Source organism: Lygodium microphyllum, chromosome 24 (genome assembly GCF_053477565.2).
Source record: "Lygodium microphyllum isolate KBCC chromosome 24, Lygodium_microphyllum_v1.1.10, whole genome shotgun sequence".
Classification (NCBI taxonomy): domain Eukaryota; kingdom Viridiplantae; phylum Streptophyta; class Polypodiopsida; order Schizaeales; family Lygodiaceae; genus Lygodium; species Lygodium microphyllum.
In genome coordinates, this window is record NC_141158.1 from 100,314,984 (window position 1) to 100,335,172 (window position 20,189).

General features: G+C 40.5%; 1 protein-coding gene across 3 annotated transcripts in view; it reads left to right on the plus strand.

The window, feature by feature from the left end:
* LOC148015450 (fructose-bisphosphate aldolase-lysine N-methyltransferase, chloroplastic-like) overlaps positions 1-20,189 on the plus strand; it is a 59,327-nt gene that overhangs the window by 30,514 nt on the left and 8,624 nt on the right. For all 3 annotated transcript variants that reach the window (XM_087665271.1, XM_087665272.1, XM_087665270.1), the window contains exons 2-6: positions 1,016-1,044; positions 1,879-2,093; positions 2,194-2,316; positions 2,404-2,820; positions 2,926-3,129. In XM_087665271.1, coding sequence (XP_087521397.1) covers positions 1,016-1,044; positions 1,879-2,093; positions 2,194-2,316; positions 2,404-2,820; positions 2,926-3,129 — 988 coding nt within the window. The remainder of the gene's footprint in view (positions 1-1,015; positions 1,045-1,878; positions 2,094-2,193; positions 2,317-2,403; positions 2,821-2,925; positions 3,130-20,189) is intronic.

A 20,189-nucleotide genomic window follows, 5' to 3' on the forward strand; every position in this document is an offset into this window, starting at 1 on the left:
ACCCCAAAATCTTCCCCCCCCAACCCCACCCCCAATTCTGCCAATATATTCTTTCCTCTCTAATTTCAGATTCAAATTTCAAGCTCAAACTTTAAAGCTCCCTAATCTCAATCTCTCTCTCCTCAAGCTCTCTACCCCCTACTCCCTCAAGCTCTCCTTTGTCCTACCTCTGCTCTCAAGCTCTCCATCCCCTCTATCATCAAGCTTTCCATATGTAAACTCCTAGCATAAAGACTCTTAATGTTTGAAGTGTATTATTTTCATTGCATTATACACAATTTTTTTTTCATTGGACGTATTTCCAAGATTTATTAGTGTGATTAGTACTGTACTAGTATCGGACGATACTAATCGAATGTCATCGGATGTGACAACCATGGGGTTGAGTTTCATTGCTTTCATTTGTTCTTCATAATTTCTTTCGTTTTGTATTCCCCCTTGTTAAACTCGCACACCCGAACGCCCATGCCCACAAGGCGGGGGGGGGGTGCCTCCCCTCCAAATATTAGCCATGAAACAATGTAGGCATCTCCTATGGACTCCAAGGATAATGCACAATCTAAGTGAACGATGGAGTTTGACTGCAACTAGGATCCTCCTACTCGAGCCACCTGCCAAGGAGGAGGTTTCACCTGAGTGTTAAAGGGACAAGAGTACTAACTCCATGAACAATCCATATGAAAATGGGTATTCCTTCCCATGATGCACCTTTGTGCGGTCTGCCTTGGGACTTGTGTTTAGGTTTCATCTCTGTGCTCTTTGATCTTGTCTTCCAATTCTGGGTTTTGCCATTTGGACACAATTACTCCATGTTAGGGGAGCTTTCAATATGGATTTTTAAGTCAAGAGCTGATTGTATGGGGTTCTGCATTAGGAGGGCCATGTAGAACTGTAAATTTTGCTCATGTAAAACCTACTATCTTCATGTTTTAATTTGACTTTTTCTATTGTATAACCAATCTGCCTGCCTCTGAAGTTGGCTCATGGTGTTTTTTTCCCCTATCCCAACCTACAGGTCTGACAGTGAGTTGGCTGAACTGCAAGGTCAGGTGCTTGCTCAATCATCCCATGTCAACCTTACAAAAGATCTCATTAATTTGTTTCTTTTTCAGGCATAATGTATCCCAAATAATAAAGCATTTTGCAGTTTTGCATGAGCAAGACCAAGTTTCAGTGGCAAGTAAGATATGGGAAAACTACTTACTTTCTGCAGTCCTTTTCCTTCTAGATTGAAGGTAGCTGTCATCAAATCTTGAAGACATCTAAAGTAGTTCTACACATGGGCAATGAAAGCTCCACATATCCTTGCACTGCAGAAATAAATACACGAGGCAAAAAATTTCTGTTTCTTGATGTGCAGCATTTTTGCGCTATTCAATATTGTGGACACATATTTCTGGGATCTTGCCTACTTGAACCTGCATTGGTTATCCTCCTTGGTAGGTCAGTGAGGAGGGTGGTCCATGTGTGATCCAGCTCCGCTGTTCATTTGGGTTGTGAGCTATCCTATCAGCACATAGAAATAATACCTGACATGGCTCTTGCATGCTCTCTTGGCTAATAATTTTAAGGCGAGGTGTCCTCCCTTCTGGGCGGTTGAGTATGTGTGTCTCATCTGTGAAACAAAAAAGTTTCTGTAACCAACACATCTATATAGTCCAAATATTTAGCGCTCCCTACTTATCCTGTTTGTGCGTCCCACTTTATGAAAAGAGACCTTTTAACAGTGAAATTGCTAGCAGCTTCTGGCAAACTCTCTGCATGTTGTTGTCTGGAAATCTTCAGATTGTCTAACATACTGTGCAGATCACAGCTTTCAGTATTTTAATTGAGTATTGCTGGACGTTTCTGACCCCTAAATTGGTATGTTGTTCATAGGGACACAACTGCTTGGATCAATATCAGGTTACCAGCAACATGTTGAGAGTGAATATGAAAATCTGCTGGCAGAAGTTTTACTCCCTTACTCCCAACTCTTTGATCAGTCTGCTTACACTGCAGAGGCTTTTTTATGGGCATTTGGTATTCTGAGATCTCGAACATTTCCTCCTCTAACTGGAGATGATCTGGCTTTGGTCCCTCTAGCAGATCTGGTAAGGACTTATACAGAGCTGTTCAGATGCATAATGCTATAGTTATCTTTTAAAGTTGGTGTGAATTTCTCGATGACATTTATACTGGTTGAGTTATAAGGTGAATCATGGTCCAATAAAGTCTATGGAAGGACCAAGCTGGGAGAGAAAAAGCTTGGGTTTTTTCTCCCGCCAGGAAAATCTCATGGTGCGAGCTCCAATGTCTTTTGGAGCAGGAATGCAGGTACAGCATATAGTGATCTATCTGTTAAAGAGTAATTATATTTTCAAAAAGCTCAATTGTCCAAATGTTTAAATGTAAGTTTCGCAGGTGTTTATGCAGTATGGAAAAAGAAAGAGTAATGGACAGCTTGCCTTGGACTATGGCTTTGTTGAAAGTGCTGAAAATTTGTCAGCTATCAGGGACAGCTTCATGCTTACTTTGGATATACAAGAAACTGATAGGTTTTTTGCTGATAAACTGGATATTGTGGAGCTCAATGGCCTCAATGCTACAGTTTATTTTGATCTTGTTCTTGGGGAAGATTTACCCGACAATCTGCTTCCTTTTCTCAGATTAGTGGCGCTGAGTGGTCCTGATGCATTTTTACTAGAAGCTCTTTTCCGGAATAGTGTATGGGATCACTTACAACTCCCTATAAGTCAGGAAAATGAAGAGGCTGTATGTACAGCAGTTCTGGAAGGTTGCAAATCTGCCTTAGCTGGATTTACAACCACAGTTGATGAGGTTTGATTATTGCACATAGACACCTTTCATATAAAAGGAAAGTGGTGATTGAGTTATGATGCTTATTTAACACGACTGTCCTGATTCTTCCTTTATTGATGGCAGGATTTAAACATATTGAGGATGGGACAACTCAGCACTAGAATGGAGATGGCAGTAATTATAAGACTAGGAGAGAAACGAGTCCTAGAAGAGCTGCAGTTGTGGTTCGAGACTCAGAGGTCAAAACTTGATCAACTTGAATATTATCCTGAAAGGAGGTTGCGCAATCTTGGTTTACTTGATGAGAAAGGAGCATCCACTCCTTGGGTAAGTCTAGATACAATGGAGGGAACTGAAATGGAGATAGACATTCACTACATAGCATTTTGTTCTATTGCCTGTCTAGAGGCTGTATATGCAAATTTGAGTAAGTTAAACACTGACTAAAGTGCTAGAATTCAAGGCATAGATCTTCTCATGTTCTCTTTCCACAAGCAACTCTCAAGTCTCTTTCCTCTTGAGCTCACTCTGGTGTGCAGCCATCTCTTCCATTACCCAACAGTGGTATCGAGCTGGCTTGGCTCTGTGTGCACCTCCATCATCTTCATGTTCAACTTCATTTCTCATATTTTTTGTGTTGCCTATCAATTGTTTCTCCTGCTATAAGTCTGGCAAATAGTGCTTCAATCCATTATCTTCAGGTCTGCTATACTATTTATCAACTGTGAGTCAACTATCACACTACAGCTACAGGTGTCTTGTCTGTCACCTCAGAAAAGAACTTTTATCTTCTGGCAGCCATGCCACATCCCATCACTAAGTGTGTCACATCTGGGACATTGGTCATCTGATAAACGTGTCATCAGATATCCCCCCATAGGTGCATATGATGTATCCATGCCATTCCAAGTTCTTCATCATGCTTTTTCCCTGATGTTGTCTTGGCGGATGCACAGTCCACTTGATCTGGCTGGCACCTTCCATGCAGCCATGGATGTGCTAGCAATATGTATGCTGCTCCTAGGGCAATCATTCTGGCAGACATCAGATGCACATTCTGAAATTTGTGTCTTTAAAACAACTGCATGTGAACATAAGAACTGCTTTTAATGTTTGTATTTTGTGTGTGGCTTTAGTGCTATGTAAAAGTCACCTCAAGCAGTAGTGTTTGGGCCTACAGATGTGATGCTAGCAGCTACAGTGAGAGTGAACGTGGTGAAATGGAGCAGGCTGTGTCATAGTTGCTTCCAGCAATCATGTTACTGCTCTTCCCACCACTTCTCTAGACTGCTGGCCCACCAACTGGTGACATGTGGTCACCAGTGGATTATTCAGCCTCCCATGCTGCCAGGTGGCTAGCCACTACATACCTTGTTGCCCTCCCTTCCACCACTGTTCTTGTATATGCAACAAGTCAGATGCCTACCCATAGCAAGCTTTTGACCTTTTAGTAAGATAGTTGGCCTTATAAATGATGTATGGATTGAATCTAAGAAAGATATATCACTACTAAAGTTAGCAAGTTAACATTGCATTGCATTTCTTCAGTTTTGAGTTTCTATTTTCCTTTTACCCCCCACTTGGAGTGATTGGCTTTTGCATCCCATGTATGTGTGAAGAAATGCTCTAAATGCAGAAAACACAAAACCAATTGTATGACAAATCACAAGTTGAGAAACATTGAACATAGTTAGGGTTTAGGGTAACTCAAAGACAATGAACACAATGAACAATGAAGTGAATGACTACTGAATATACAGTGCTCATGTAGTAAACACACTATGCAGTGAATATTGGACCTCAAGCTCTCGTATCTCTAGGATCAAGTTAGAGGTTATGAGTTGGAGAGTGTGTCGTACTCCGAAATGGATCGCAAAATGCAACAAGGCAGCCTCCGTGTATCGAACACTAGCAAACACAGCCAGAGTGACTGGATCTTGTATAGATTGGTAGTGAGGAAAGAGAAAGATGAAAAACACAAGTACTTGAGGAGAGAGAAAAATTAGGCGACAATTGAAAATAGTTGATGACTAAGCAAGAAGAGTAGCTGACAGCTGGAGGAGAGAGAAACTCAGCAAACGCAAGGTTTTCGATGATGGTGATAGTGTCAGACTGATGGTGATAGTTCTAGATGATGACATCACCAACAAATGCAAAGTTTTGAGTGTAGACCACAACTCCAATGTGTATGCAACAACTCTAGGATGCAGGGGATAGATCACAGGTGGAGACGAAGGTTGGAATCGAGCGCCGGACGGTAGCAGACGTGTGAGAAGTTGGGAAGGCATGTTTTTAGTGAGAGATTATTGATAATACCTTGTTACATTGGCATAGGTATAAAAGGTGTGAGATATGTAATTTTTGACATATATTAAGGATAATACAATTATTGTCTCTCATTCTACCTCCTTGCTCATAGCTTTTAGGGCTTCTTTCTCTTCTTTCCTATCTTTCTAGTCTTTCTCTCTCCTCGTTACTTATTCTCTCTCTTCTGCTCTCCTTTCTCTCACCTCTCAGCCCTCTTCTTGACAAGTGGTATCAGAGCATTGGTCTTTGATCCATTTGGTTCAATCTTTCTCTAGATTTTCTTTACAGACTAGCTACATTTTGGTTAGTAAAGGATAGGTGTTAGCTTCTCTTCTTTTCTATCTTTCTAGTCTTTCTTTCTCCTCGTTACTCATTCTCTCTCTTTTGCTCTCCTTTCTCTCACCTCTCAATCCTCTTCTCGACAAGTGCTATCAGAGCATTGGCCTTTGATTCATTTGGCTCAATCTTTCTCTAGATTTTCTTTACAGACTAGCTACATTCTGGTTACTCAAGGACAGGGTGCCAGCTTGAAAATGGATAGGTGCAAAGACCAAGGAGACCAAGGACAGCTTAGTCAGAGCTAACTGGAGTACATGAAGGCAAAGTTGGAGGCATCATGGATCAAATGGTAGGTCGTGCACAAGAAACATGCAAATTTGGAGGTAAAATGGTAAAAGGCGGGAAAAATAGAGTTAGCTAGGGTTAGAAGTCCAATTACTTTTTAAACATGCTTTCTCTTTCCTCTTTTTTCAAGCTTTTGGTCAAAGCTTCCATAGTGGCTGCCAAGAAACCCTCCTTGCTTCTCAATGATCATATCTCTTCTTCTAACTATGGGGCTAAGGTTCTACTCTTCTAGAGCAGCAAGTAGAGTACTGGTTTGAAGGTATTGATCAGGTTGAAGACTCCAAAAGTAGGACTGTGATTTTTGGTGCATTTTTCGCTCATCATCTTGCTCAGATTTGGTGCCTTAATTGCCTCCTATCTTCTCTATGCTGGTCTAGCAACCTTGGAACACTCATTTGGGTGCCATTACAATAAGCCTTCACAAGATTTGAGTCTATGATCTTCATCCTCGTTAAAAAAATGTAAAAACCAGCAGGGCAGCCATAGTCATAGGTTTGAAGCTCCAGTTTCTTCAATTTGGCTCTTATCGATTTCTAATACTTTTCCACTATCATTTGCAAGCAAGATTGGCTTTAAGTTTGAAGATATTGGAAAGCTTTAAGCATATTGAGTTTCTTGGAGTGCATAAGGGAGTCATATTTTGGGGCTTTGGTCAGAGATCTTAAATCTTTGGTATTTAAGTGTTTCAAGATTACTCAAGGCCTTGATTTTTCAAGGATTTATTGGCCTTCAAGCATGTCCGGGTTGAATTAATTGGATTCTTGGAAGCATGAAGCTCTTACATTGATTTTGGGCAATCTCTTCAACTAGTGGACTGAAGCTTGATTCCAAGTGAATCAATCATCTTCTTCAAGTTTAGTAGAGGTATTTCACTTTCTTAATCTTTGGAGATTTCCCACTTGTTGATGGGAGATTCTTGATCAATTAAGTCTCTAAATTGATTAATAGATCAGAGATTAGTGCTTCTCTTCAATAATTAGAACCTATTACTTGAATTTCAGCATTCATTTCAGTCCTCTTTAATCATGATTACCATTTACAATTTCTTGATGCATAACCTTGATTTGATTGTGTGATTCTCTTGTACCCAAGAAAGAAATATTTTAAAGGATAAGTACTTGCAATTAGTGTGGCGAGACCCTTAGCCAACTTCCATTTCTTGATTCTATTTTCATCGATCAAATCTTTGCACATCACCGCTGAAAGAATTTTTTAGTTATCCATCTCATCCCCGTTTGCTTAAATAGAATGCTCTTGCCATGTTGATACTCCCATTGAGGAAAAATGTGGATGTCGGGAGTTATAGCCATTTTGGTGATAGACTTCATTCTAACATTGAGCAAAAATGGTTGGAAACAAAGGAAAGAACAAGGCTAATGAAACCAACCTTCCTTCTTGGAATGGGTGGTGATAACCTGATTTAAGAGTTAATTACAGCAATAAATAGATGCACATAAAATGAAATACACACTTTACCATAACATTCTTGGACAGTACCCTGTTGGCCCCAAAATTGGCGCCCCTTGCGGTATTTCTTTAGCTTTCATTCAATTGGAAGGAGTACAACTTAAGATTCTTCAATCTCCTCCTGCTAACCAATTGCTCTTGCTGTCAGAGATGTCCGGCAAGCCTTTTAGGTCATTTGCCCCTTGTTTTACCCAGGACTTCTTCTCCAATTTGACCTTTGGCTGGCCAAATGCTGCCCCAAATCAATTCGGGATGGGCTGGCTCCTGAAATCCCTTGATAACCTTCAATTATCAACAGTTGATTTCAGTCCCTTGAGCCTTCAATCTCTGGCATGGATCCCAAGGTGGTTGCTAAACCCTAATTTCTGCAGTGAATTAGGGTTAACTGCAGAAATTACAGATCAGCCCACCAAAAATGGTTGAGATCTCCTCCGAATGGCTGAGAATTTCTGAGAATGGCTAAGCATAGGCTGAAGGAGATGAGAGAATGCTCTAGAGAGAGAAAATTTTAAGATTTGTCGTGAAGAACTGATCAAAATCAGCTGCTGTCCTGCTGTACCAGCCCCAAACGGATGCACCAACAACAATAGGAGTATCAGAGACTGTGATCTTCAGGAGAAAGTGCATCAGCGGCAATTGTCAGCTTCCCAAAGTCAAGAATATGCAATCTCCATCACCAAAATGGTCTCCAATGGCTGGGAACTGGCCCTAAAAGCTGGCAGCAACAGTCCAACACCTCTTTCCAACAGCTCCAAAAATGAAAAAACGAGATTTCCCTCTCCCTTCAGCCCTATTTAGCCTTTCCCCCACTTGCATGGGAAAGTTTTGCCAAGTGGCAGCTTTCTTAATCCATTTTTAGCAATTTCCAGCCATTTAATTAATTTTTAGAATTAATTAATTCTGAAAATTAATTCAGCCCTTAATCCATGCCCAGAAAATTGACCTTGCCCATCCAAAAATTAATTGGCTAGGCCATTTGCAACCCAAAGTGGTCCCATGCATTAATTGACCCTTGGACAAGCATTAATCCATTAATTAATGCCTAGTCCCTAGTGTCACTACTGACACTTAATGGCCAATTAATGGTCCTAGGGGCAAACTGACACCAAAATTCACCTAGAATCTAACAAGTGTAACTTGTTACAACTTTTGCCTTTGACACCCATCTTTTTCACAGGGTCCTTCGGTCTTCAACTGTGAGAAAGTAGCTTGCAGCTCACATGTGCAACACGTGTATCTTTTAATTGCACATTGATTAATCCTTGAATCAAATGTCAATTAAACATAAGCAAAGCATCAAATTTTTACGTCCTCGTGACAGCTAATGAAAATGTTCAGCAACAAATGAAGGAAGCATGTGAGGTAATACCTAAGGCTTATCATGATAAGGAAGAATCTCAAGAATATGGCGCACATAGTAGTCTCAATGCGACTCTTTGTAACCATGAGACTAGGCATTCTATGAGACATATGAAGTTAGTCTCTAAAGTGGGTTAAGTGGTTGAAGAGATGGTTTAATCCAATATTCAAACCAAGGAAGCCATAGAGCAGATGGCCCACTCTGTGAAGGATTCCTTGGAGAAGTTTGATTCTTCTACTAGAGATTCATTAGAAAAAACTTAATACTTAAATCTCTATGCTTGTGGCAGCACAAATGACAGACATAGAGAGTAGAGACAAACAATCCTTTCAGCCGTCAAATAATAACCCTTAGCTAGGTATTATTGGGAAGAAGGGTATATCACATACCACTTATGAGATTGGGGAGACTTATTTTAGGATTGATGAGCTTATTTTTAAAGTATTAATGGGTCAAATCCTTTTCTAGGAGCTAGAAATGAGCCACCTATTCCTCAATGCAGATTTGAAGCCAATTATCATAGAAGTGCCTCTAATATTTCAAATTGCATTGGCAATTATATGGATACGTAGCCCCAAGTAACTAATGGACATCAAGATTTTGTTGAGAGGGAATTCTGGCTGATTTGAAGGAGTGGACTTCGAAGCTACAATCTTTTTCTGACATTTTTCCTTGATCAAATGACCAAAAAATTCATTTTGCTACACTTCACCTTGAGGGCTTTACTCCTACATGGTATGGATACATAAAGAAAGAAAACCATCAGGTTGTTAGTTGGGAGGAATTTAAAGCTAAGATTGATTAAGTATTCATCTCTTCCATTGAGAAAGAAAAGTTGGCTAGAAGATTGTAATAGTTGGAACAAAGAAGCCTATCAGTTGGAGAGTATACCAACTGATTCTTGAAGCTTACCATGTATGTAGAGAGTATAAGTGATGATGCAAAGTTGTATAAATACATTTATCGTTTGGAGCCTAATTTGTCAGTTGATGTTATGGCCAAGAAACCCGCTACACTATTCGAGGCTATTGAGCTAGCAGAGAGGTATGCCCATAAGTATAGGAAAGATATTCCTATGTAGGCTTCTTTTGGACAACAAAGGGCTGTTGGTAAATACGGCAAGTTTGGTGGCAATTATGGAGGGTCCAATACTTCATTTAGTAGTCCCAAAGTCCCTGCACATTCTACTTTCAATGCTTCAAGACAGTAAGGCGCTTCAAAGTCAGCAATTAGCCATAAAGTAGAGCCTAAGTAAGGTGATAATAGACCCAAAAATAATTCAATAAACAATGGCTAGTTCATACCTATGGATCTTTTTAGAGAGCGCAAAGAGAAGGGTCTATGTTTCCAATGTGGTGAAAAGAATGTCAAAGCCAAGAATTATAATATGATAGTACATGAGAATGTGGATGAAGAGGTCATTGAAGAACCAACTATGAGTGTCCAAGCTCAATTTAAAGATCATGATGTGAAACCAGCCTTTCTCCTTGGATAGGGTAGTAAATAACTTGATTAAGTACTAATTACAACAAGCATAAAATTCACATAAATTAAAAATACACACTTTACCATACAATCTTGGACATTGGACACTCTGTTGGTCCCAAAAGTGGTACCCCTTATAGTATTTCTTTACTATCCATTGCAAATGGATGGAGTACAATTGAGATCCTATGATCTGCTCTGCTAATCCAAGTGCCTCTTGCTATCAAAATTGTCCAGCAAGCCTTCAAACGAATTTGCCCCTTGGTATGCTTGGGGATTTGACCTTCACCTCGCTCCTTAAAAGACATTTCGTCCCAAATTTAATATTGGCTGGTTGACCATTTGAATCTCCTTAAAATTCTTGAATTTTAGCTATTGGAATTCAAGTCTTAGGCTCTTAAATTTGAGCACGCATCTTGAGCGGCTGTCCAAACCCTAATTTTTGCTGTAAATTAGGGTTTACAGTAGAGATTGATTGAAATCTCTTCCTTTGATGGCTTAAATGGTTGGAAAATGCTGAGATAACTTGAGAGATGGTTGAGGGATGAGAGAGAATACTGTAGAGAGAGAAATTTGAGAGTTTCATTGCGAGAAAGACTGAAAAGCCACTGATGCCTTGCTCAAACAGCTATGGAAGCTGTCACCTACAGCTTAGAACCACGAGAAAGATTGCTACCCCCTCTTCTATACTGTTATTTGCACTAGGATCTTGGGCTGGTGTCACCTACTTTTGGAGGGCTCCAAACTACTGTCACATGCTGTAGGACTGATCTCTTGTGGTTGCAAATCACATTAACAACCTCTCCTTGCTCTCTAATAGCCTCCTTCTCTCTCACAATGGTTGGGATATACTTCCATCAGCTTCCAAAAAACGTTTTTCCCACTTACATGGGCAAGTTTTGCCAAGTGGTAGCCTTCTAATCCCAATTTTCAGCATTATTCACCTTATTATTTTAGTGCTTAAAAAATTAATTTCACCAACCAATGATTAAATTGGCCAAGTATCCCTAAGCAGGTACTGTAGAGTTGAGTGGAAGCAGATAGAGAGAGAGCAGAGAGCAGACGCATTAATTGAGGTGCTTAATGATTTAGAATTGAACAGTGTTGAACAATGAGATAGAGTTAGAGTGAGTCAACGGATAGGTGTGTACGAGTGTGGTACACACAAAGAATGAAAGAATGTATTTATACTTAGGGTACGGTACACTTACGCCCGCTAGGGTGAGTCACATGTGTGAAGTAATATATACAGGGGAGAGCGAAAAAGGGCTTCTACACCCAACAACCTTCCACTTAAAGGTCCTAAGTGAACCTTTAACCAACTCCCACAAGTCTAATGCAATGCTCATGTTGAGCCTTTGCAAGACTTTTAGTGAGAACATTTGCAGGGTTATCCTGTGATTTGATCTTAGTTAGGGTGACTAGACCATCATCCAGAATGTGTCTGATAAAATGATATTGAACATCAATATGTTTGGTATGTGCATGAAACATGGCATTCTTAGCCAGGCATACAACGCTCTAGCTATCACATCTAAGTACATGTGTTTTGGTGGGCAGCCCAAAATCCTTGACCAAACTACCAAGCCAAACTGCTTCTTTTGAAGCTTTAGTGGCTGAAATATATTCAGCCTTAGTGATAGAGAGTGCTACTATTTTTTGCAATCTAGAGCACCAAGAAACCGCCCCGCCAGTCAAGGTAAAGATGTACTCGCTAGTAGATTTGCGAGTATCCAAGTCACTTGCCATGTCTACATCACAATACCCATGTAGATATAACGTATCCTTACCATAGCAAATACATTTTCTCTGTGTGCCCTTAAGGTATCGTAAGATACATTTCATTGCTTTCCTATGTGCTTTGCTAGGATTTGACATGAATCTGCTTACAACTCCCATTGCATAAGCAATGTCAGGTGTAGTGGCAACCATAGCATACATGAGTGAACCACAAGTTGAAGCATAAGGAACACCCTTCATAGTATTGGCTGCCTTATTATCTTTTGGGCAATCTGCTTTGCTAAGCTTAAGATAAGGTGGAAAAGGTACACCAAGAGGCTTAGCATCAGCCATAGAAAAACGATCAAGTACTTTGCTGATGTACTTTTCTTGTGAAATAAGAGCTATTGCTCTCTATCTTGTGTTACACACACGCCCAAAATATGTTCAGCTGCACCCAAATCCTTAATGGAAAAGGTTGAATTCAGCTATCTTTTAAGTGCATTAATTTGGCTTTTATGCTTACTAGCAATAAGTATATCATCCATATAAAGCATAAGTATAATAAGGCTTCCATCATCAGTCTTCTTAATATATAAGCAGTGATTTGCACTACTCCTTTTAAATCCATGTGAAAGCATGAAGACATAAAACTTTTTATACCATTGTCTAGGAGCCTGTTTCAAACCATACAAGCTTCTCTTAAGTTTACATACCAAATGCTCCTTTCCTTGTATAACAAAGTCTTCGGGCTGTTTTATGTACAACTTTTCTTCGAGATCACCATGTAGAAATGCAGTTCTAACATCCATCTGATCAAGTTCAAGATCCATAGATGCTACAATGGCAAATAACACTCGAAGAGTGGTCATTTTAACAATAAGAGAAAACACTTCCTGAAAATCAATGTCCTCCTTTTGTGTATAGCCCTTAGCCACAAGTCTGGCTTTGTTTTTGGGTTTGCCATTCACACATTTGATTTTATAGATCCATTTATTATGAATGACTTTCCTATCCTTGGGCAATGTAACCAAATCCCAAGTATCATATTGATATAGTGATTTCATTTCTTCCTGCATAGCTAGCTTCCACTTTTTCTTTAATTCACATGATAAGGCCTCTTTATACGTAAGAGGCTCATCTTCATCTGTGAGCAAAATGCAATCCAAAGAAGGATCAAATCTTTGTATAGGTCTTCTGACACGTGTAGACTTTCTTACCCAATGATTTGTGTTAGCTAGTAATGGATCCACATCCAAGGGAATGCCAATGACCTCATTGTTTGGCTGCTGAACTACATGTTCAGGTTGCTGTAATACAATTTCAGGCTGTTGTAATTCTTTTTTAGCATGTTGATTTTGGTGCTCAAGCTGATGTTCAGCATCCCCTTGCTGCCCATTTTCATGTGGCTCAATAATGATACGCTGATTGTCATAATCAGCATCAAAAGGAGGTGAATTTTCAGTGGTGGCTGATGGCTAATTGACTCATTAAATACCACATCCTGGCTACGTAGCATCTTTTTCATGCTTGGAATCCAAACTCTATAGCCCATTTTACCTTCATCTCCATAACTCGTGAAGATGTCTCTGAGATTTCATGTCAAGTTTGGTTCTACCATCAATAGGTACATGTACATAGCATTCGCAGCCAAAGACCCTTGAAGTGGTCATATGAAGCAGGTTTGCCAGACCAAACCTCTTCAAGGATGCCACTTTCAAGTGCACTTTGTGGAGATCGGTTGCAAATATGCATCGTGGTTTTAAGTGCCTCTCCCCAAAACGGTTGCGAGAGGTTAGCTGTGGACAACATGCACCAAATCTTCTCACATAACGTGTGATTCATTGGCTTAGCTATACCATTAGATGATGGATTGTAAGGAGCTGTAAGCTCTTGTTTAATCCCATTGACATCACAAAACTTATTGAATTCTTTAGATACATACTATCCCCTATTATCTGTTCTTATGCATTTTAACTTTAAGCCCTTTTGAATATTAACCAATGCATAAAATCTTTTAAAAACATCCAATGTCTCACTTTTCTGCTTAAGCAAGTAGACTGATAGCTTCCTAGAATGGTCATCAATAAAATACACAAAATAACGGAAACCACTATGAGTTTTTATTGGCATGGTGCAAACATCAGAATGGACTAAATCCAAGATACATGCCTTCCTAGAGGCTCCATGAGAGTATGGACTCTTTACATGTTTATTAAGAACACAATCATCACAAAAGTCAAGCTTTGAGTTTTTCACATGAACTCTTCTAAGTGAAAAAAGTGCTTGCAAAACCTTTTGGCTCATGTGTCCAAGACGCTTGTGCCATAACTCCATGTGTGACTGTACTTCAGTAATTGCAACAAACTTTCTAGGAAGTGCCTTGTAGTAGAGATAATACAGAGTCCCCTTTTTACCACCTCTAGTAACTAGCATAGATCCTTTTTGTATTTTTCACATGCCACCATCAAAAGTAGTGAAGTAACCTTTGTTGTCTAGCTGTCCAACAGAAAGCAAGCTCTTCTTGATACCAGATACATACCTAACATCTTGAAGAATCAATTCTTGACCATTTTCTAGAGCCAAGCGTATGGTGCCCATTCCTTCAATATCACATGCATGATTGTTGCCAAGGTAGACTTTTCTAAGGTTACCTTCTGTATAAGTAGAAAAACACTCCAGAGATGGAGTTACTTGAAAAGAAGCACCGCTGCCAACAATCCATGATTGTGACAAACCATCATGAGTTGACAACAAAGTATCTATCACATCTGTTTTAGTGATATATATGTCCTCCACTGTCATAGCAAGCAGATCGGAAATGCAATCAACAAATCAACATCTTTATCATATTCTATTTCCTCAATAACAACACTAGATACCACATTTGCTTTTTTTGTCTCTTTAGGGATAGAGGTGCCATCCTTGTCATTCTTTTTGCCTTTTGCATTAGCTGTTTCTTGTGTTCTTGTTCCTTTTTAAAGTACCTGCAATCAGGCTTTTTATGCCCTTTGCGACACATTGATAACAAGTTACATCTTGTTGTTATTCCTTGCTTTTGCTGCAATTTTTGTTTTTATTTGCAGCATTATATCTTTTTTCAGTTCTTCCTTTTACATTGTAGGCTGATCCACTGTTTTTCCCACTTGCCTTACGTCTAATCTCTTCATTTAGAGTAGAATCACACACACCATCAAATGTCAAGTTGGGGTTATTGCTCAATGACACAACCAATGCTTCCCATGAATCGAGCAAGGTAATGAGCAAGAAGATAGTCCTCAATTTAGGATCAAAAGTTGGCAAATTTGCATCCTATAACTGACTTAAAATACCAGTGAAAGCATTCAAATGCTCTGAGGCAAGCTTGGACTCATCAAGCTTCAAGTTGACACGCACTTGCCTTGCGTCTAATCTCTTCATTTAGAGTAGAACCACGCACACCATCAAATGTCAAGTTGGGGTTATTGCTCAATGACACAACCAATGCTTCCGATGAATCGAGCAAGGTCATGAGCAAGAAGATAGCCCTCAATTTAGGATCAAAAGCTGGCAAACTTGCATCCTATAACTAACTCAGAATACCAGTGAAAGCATTCAAATGCTTTGAGGCAGGCTTGGACTCATCAAGCTTCAAGTTGACCAACTTACGCATGAGATGTATCTGATTGACATGAGTTGTATTCTCATAAGTAGCCTTGAGTTTCTCCCAAACTACATAGGCAGTATCAAGCCCCTTTATATCAACTAGGATATCATCTGTGACGGCCATTTTAATGTAAGTAATAGCTTTTTTATTCATCTTAGCCCAATCCTCATCTGACAAAGCAACATGCTTATGTTCTACTAAAGCATCATCACAATCCTTTAGAAAGAGTATACCTTGCATATGATCTTTCCAAAGATCAAAACCATTGCCATCGAATTTACAAATATCAAAGAGATTCTTTGTGTTAGATGTAGATGCAATGCCAGCCATCTTCAGCAATACACAACTGCAATAAAGAGCTGAATGCTTTCAACCAATAGCAAGGCTGCTGAATTGTAACTGCAAGTACACACTCTTGTACTTTCAAGGTGTCCAAGAAGCAGATGTTTAGTTGCAATTTCAGTCTCAAGTACTGATTACACAATTGCAATAAAGGGCCGGATGCTTTCAACCAATAGCAAGGTTGCTGAATTGTAAGAAGTATATACTCTTGTACTTCCAAGGTGTTCAAGAAGCATATGTTTAGCTGCAATTTCAGTCTCAAGTACTGATTACAACATATACATGAATCAAAACTGATACATTTGCATTAAAGACAGCTTCCACTTCAGTAATACATCACCAAAATTCCCTAATGCAATGACCCAAATGTTGTATTTACCATTGTTTCACTGCATAGTGTGTATTCAACAATACATGTACCAAGAGAAGCTGCCCTTTTTCAACATTTGAAGCATCCAAAACTCAAAAGACTCTCACTCAGCAGTGAATTTGCTACAAATTTCATTGTCCAGTCTCAAATCGATTCAAAATACATCACCAATGTGAAAAGCCCCAAAATTTATGCAGTGAATTTGCTCCAATTGCATCAATACATCTTCCAGAGCATCAAGTACAGGCCAGTATTGCAGAAATTTCATGGATTTTGCAAAAGCTCCAAAATTTGGGGTGAAAGAGTGCACAATTTCCAAGAAATTGGCTCAAACAAGTAAAAATTTCCCTTGCATCTAAAAATCCCCAAAATTTTTGAGACCCGTGCACTCAATGTTTGCAATTTATGGATCAAGAGTCACTGACACATGTGTCTGGCACCAAATCTAAGAAAGCCCCAAATTTCCAGGAGCAGATTTGCACAAACTCGTGCTCTGTGCTTGCTCGTGTAAACACCTGGTAGAGAGAAGTATAAAACAAAGTGAAAAATTTAAAGGAAAAAAAAGTGTCGTTGACTTGCCCGTTGTTCGTGCATCTGCATGACCTGTCGGCACCTGTCACCCATCGTGCAACAGTCGCTCGTCTCGCAGCAGTCCCCCGTTGTGAACAGTCAGTCACGACTGTTGCCCTGACTTGAAGCTCCACAACGCCCGCTTAATCAGTCGTGAAGTCGTGGACTGACCTCTCGTTGATCGCCAATGAATTACGCCTGCAACAGACGTTAATACAGCTGGAGCGTGTTGGTCTCAATAGTGGCGATTGGACTGTCAGCAGCGACTACCGGTCACGATTGCCTGCTTGTGTGAGCCATTGGCTCTGATACGAGTTTGTAGAGTTGAAGCGGAAGCAGATAGAGAGAGAGCAGAGAGCAGACACATTAATCGAGGTGCTCAATGACCTAGAATTGAACAGTGAATAGAGTGAGAGTGAGTCGACAGATAGGTGTGTACGAGTGTGGTACACATAAAGAATGAAAGAATGTATTTATACTTAGGGTATGCTACACTTACACCCGCTAGGGTGAGTTTACGTGTGTAAAGCAATATTTACACGGGAGAGCGAAAAAGAGCCTTTACACCCAACAATTACTAGCCCTTAGACCGGTATTAATTAATTAATTAATGCCTAGTCATGAATGTCACCACTGACATTAGTGGCCAATAATTGGTCTAGGTCCTAAATTTGACACCGAGTACCACCTAGTTATCAGAAGTGGTGCAACAATGGAAGCATAAACAACATGCTGAAATAAATTGTTGAAACACAAGACAATAGAAAGAAAGAATGAATAAACACAAATACAGATGAGAACTCAGATGTATGCTTGGGAAACGGAATCCATATTAAACATGAGACAGTAGCATACAACAGTGAGTCACTGGCTGTGTGGGCACCCTAGCACCGGCTCCTCTCTCCCTAGAAGAATCCACACATGATGGGTGAAGTACAGAAGAGGAGAAGGAGCCCCAACAATATATAGGCATAAAATGGGGGGAGCAATAAATGGAGTCATTCAGCATTTAATGCTGGTCGGCGATCATTAAATGCTCCCCAGCCCTAAAAAGAGCACGAGAAAATGCCAGAAAAAATACTACAAAAAGGCCACAGCCTCTGCAGCACACACTCACATCTGAGCTGACTAATTTGCTAATACCCTCTCTCAGATCAGGGGTGATCTGATACAATATAATAGTACAATGATGGGGTATCATAAACTAGACAATATAGAACCACTAGAAGAACCATGGATATCCAAGTAGTGAGTGGCCAGCCCACCACCAAGATGCCTCCGAGAGTATCTGACGTCGATGTCGAGCAGAACAACACCATCGGAAAATAGAGAAGAATCATAGCAGCTCTTTGTGTTATGTCACCTATGTCACGTAGGACATACAAGACCAATTTTCCAAACATGTCTCTGAATATGTGACCATGGAATCCCTGCATTCGGCCAAAACCACCAAAGTGTCCTCTCATGTGGGCTCCAGACAAAAGCCTCCCGTTCTTTGTCAAGTAACCAGCCCATCATGAACTTGAATGTCAATCCTAGCTCCAGGGTATGTACCTGCCAGACTTCGATCGATGCGTCAAGGATGTCCCTCTCTGGATACTGTGCATATGTATAGACATATAGATGAGGCACGGCTACCCCATCTCACCACCCTCTCACACTCCCTCTCTGGCGCTGGAGAGTCGTGAGGGATGTCCGCATCACCACCACCAGAAAGCAGCTGAGGAAGGGGCCACTAAGCCCTTCCCACGATCCGAAGAAGAGGATTCCTTCCGCGCCTTTGATTTCGCCTTGGCTGGAGGATCGGAATCGGAATCTAAGGCAGATGATGACTCGTCCGAGGAGTCCGCATCTCGCTTCGTCTTTTGCTCTTTTTCTTTCGGGAAGCCGCTAACTCTTTGCAGTTCTTCCTTAAATGACCTTTCTTACCATGGTGGTAACACTGGGCCTTCGACTTCTTCATCTTTGAACCCCTCTCTGGAGCTGCAAGAGCCTCACTTGAATCTCCATAATGTGACGAAAGCCTCCCCTGTAGTTGTAAAGTAGCCTCATGCTCAAGTAGCATGGAGGATATGTGAAGAAAACTGATAAGAGTCGTAGATGATTGCGCCTGTAAAGCATTTGCCACTCCGCAAATTCCTGAGGAAGCTTGTGGAGTGTTGTACCAACAAGGTGTGCCTTTGATAGGGCATACTGCATAGTGCGAAGCTAGTCCTGGAGTTGGGTAACGTGAAGTAGGAAGGATTAAATCGTATCTTTGGATTCAAACTTCAGTTGCTGGAGCTGAACATAGAGAGTAACATCCCTCACTATGGAAGGAGCCTCGTACATCAACTGTAACTTCGACCATACGTCTGAAGCTGTCGTACAGGAGATGACCGCCAGTAGGACTTCTTTGGAAATACATTGAAGTAATGCCGAATAAGCATGGGCATCATTCGAATCCCATGTAAGCACAGCCTCCTCATGGTTGTCTTCATTAAAAGCAAAGGGAACAGGAGAAGGTTGTCGAGGACATGCCACATCTCTATTAACCACGTACCATAACCGCTTCTAAATAAACCAAGCCTTCATCACCGCACTCCATGTGTAATAATCAGGTCCATGGAGCTTGTCATCAGTGGATGTGCATGGAGGAGCCATTTGCAGAGGATTTAGAAAAGAAGTAGAGAAAAGAAGGGATTTGGAGAGGGAACACTGCCAAACCACGAGCACAGACTGCAAAAAGCAAGAGTTCACCTGTAGTATAACCCAAAATTTGATCAAAATAAGACAAAAACTGCTGTAAAAAGTCAAGAAATCAGTCAAAAACAGCAAAAACGGCCTGATGATGTAAGCGCCCAGCTAGGAGGAGATGCAAAAATACCAAAACGCAGGCTGAAATGGATGCGTAGGCTGTACAGATGCTGACATCAGTAAAAAACGCAAGCAAAACTGGTGCCTGATTGGAGCAGCAGCTGCTTGAGGAAAAATAGTCTTGAAATCAGCAAGAAAACACAGTAGAAACACAAATCCTGAGCTTTGATACCTTGTCAGAAGTGGTGCAGCAATGGAAGCATAAACAACATACTGAAATAAACTGGTGAAACACAAGACAAGAGAAAGAAAGAATGAATAAACACAAATACAGATGAGAACTCAGATGTATGCTTGGGAAATGGAATCTATATCGAACATGAGACAGCAACATACAACAGTGAGTCACTGGTTGTGTGGGCACCCTGGCACCGGCTCCTCTCTCCTTAGAAGAATCCACAAATGATGGCTGAAGTACAGAAGAGGAGGAGGAGCCCCAACAATATATAGGCATAAAATGGGGGGAGCAATAAATATAGTCTGCTGGTTGGCCAACATTAAATGCTCCCTAGCCCTAAAAAGGGCACTAGAAAATGCCAGAAAAATATTACAAAAAGCCCACAGCCTTTGCAGCACAGACTCACACCTGAGCTGACTAATCTGTTAACAGTAGTACTTGTCATGCATAACTTATTACAACT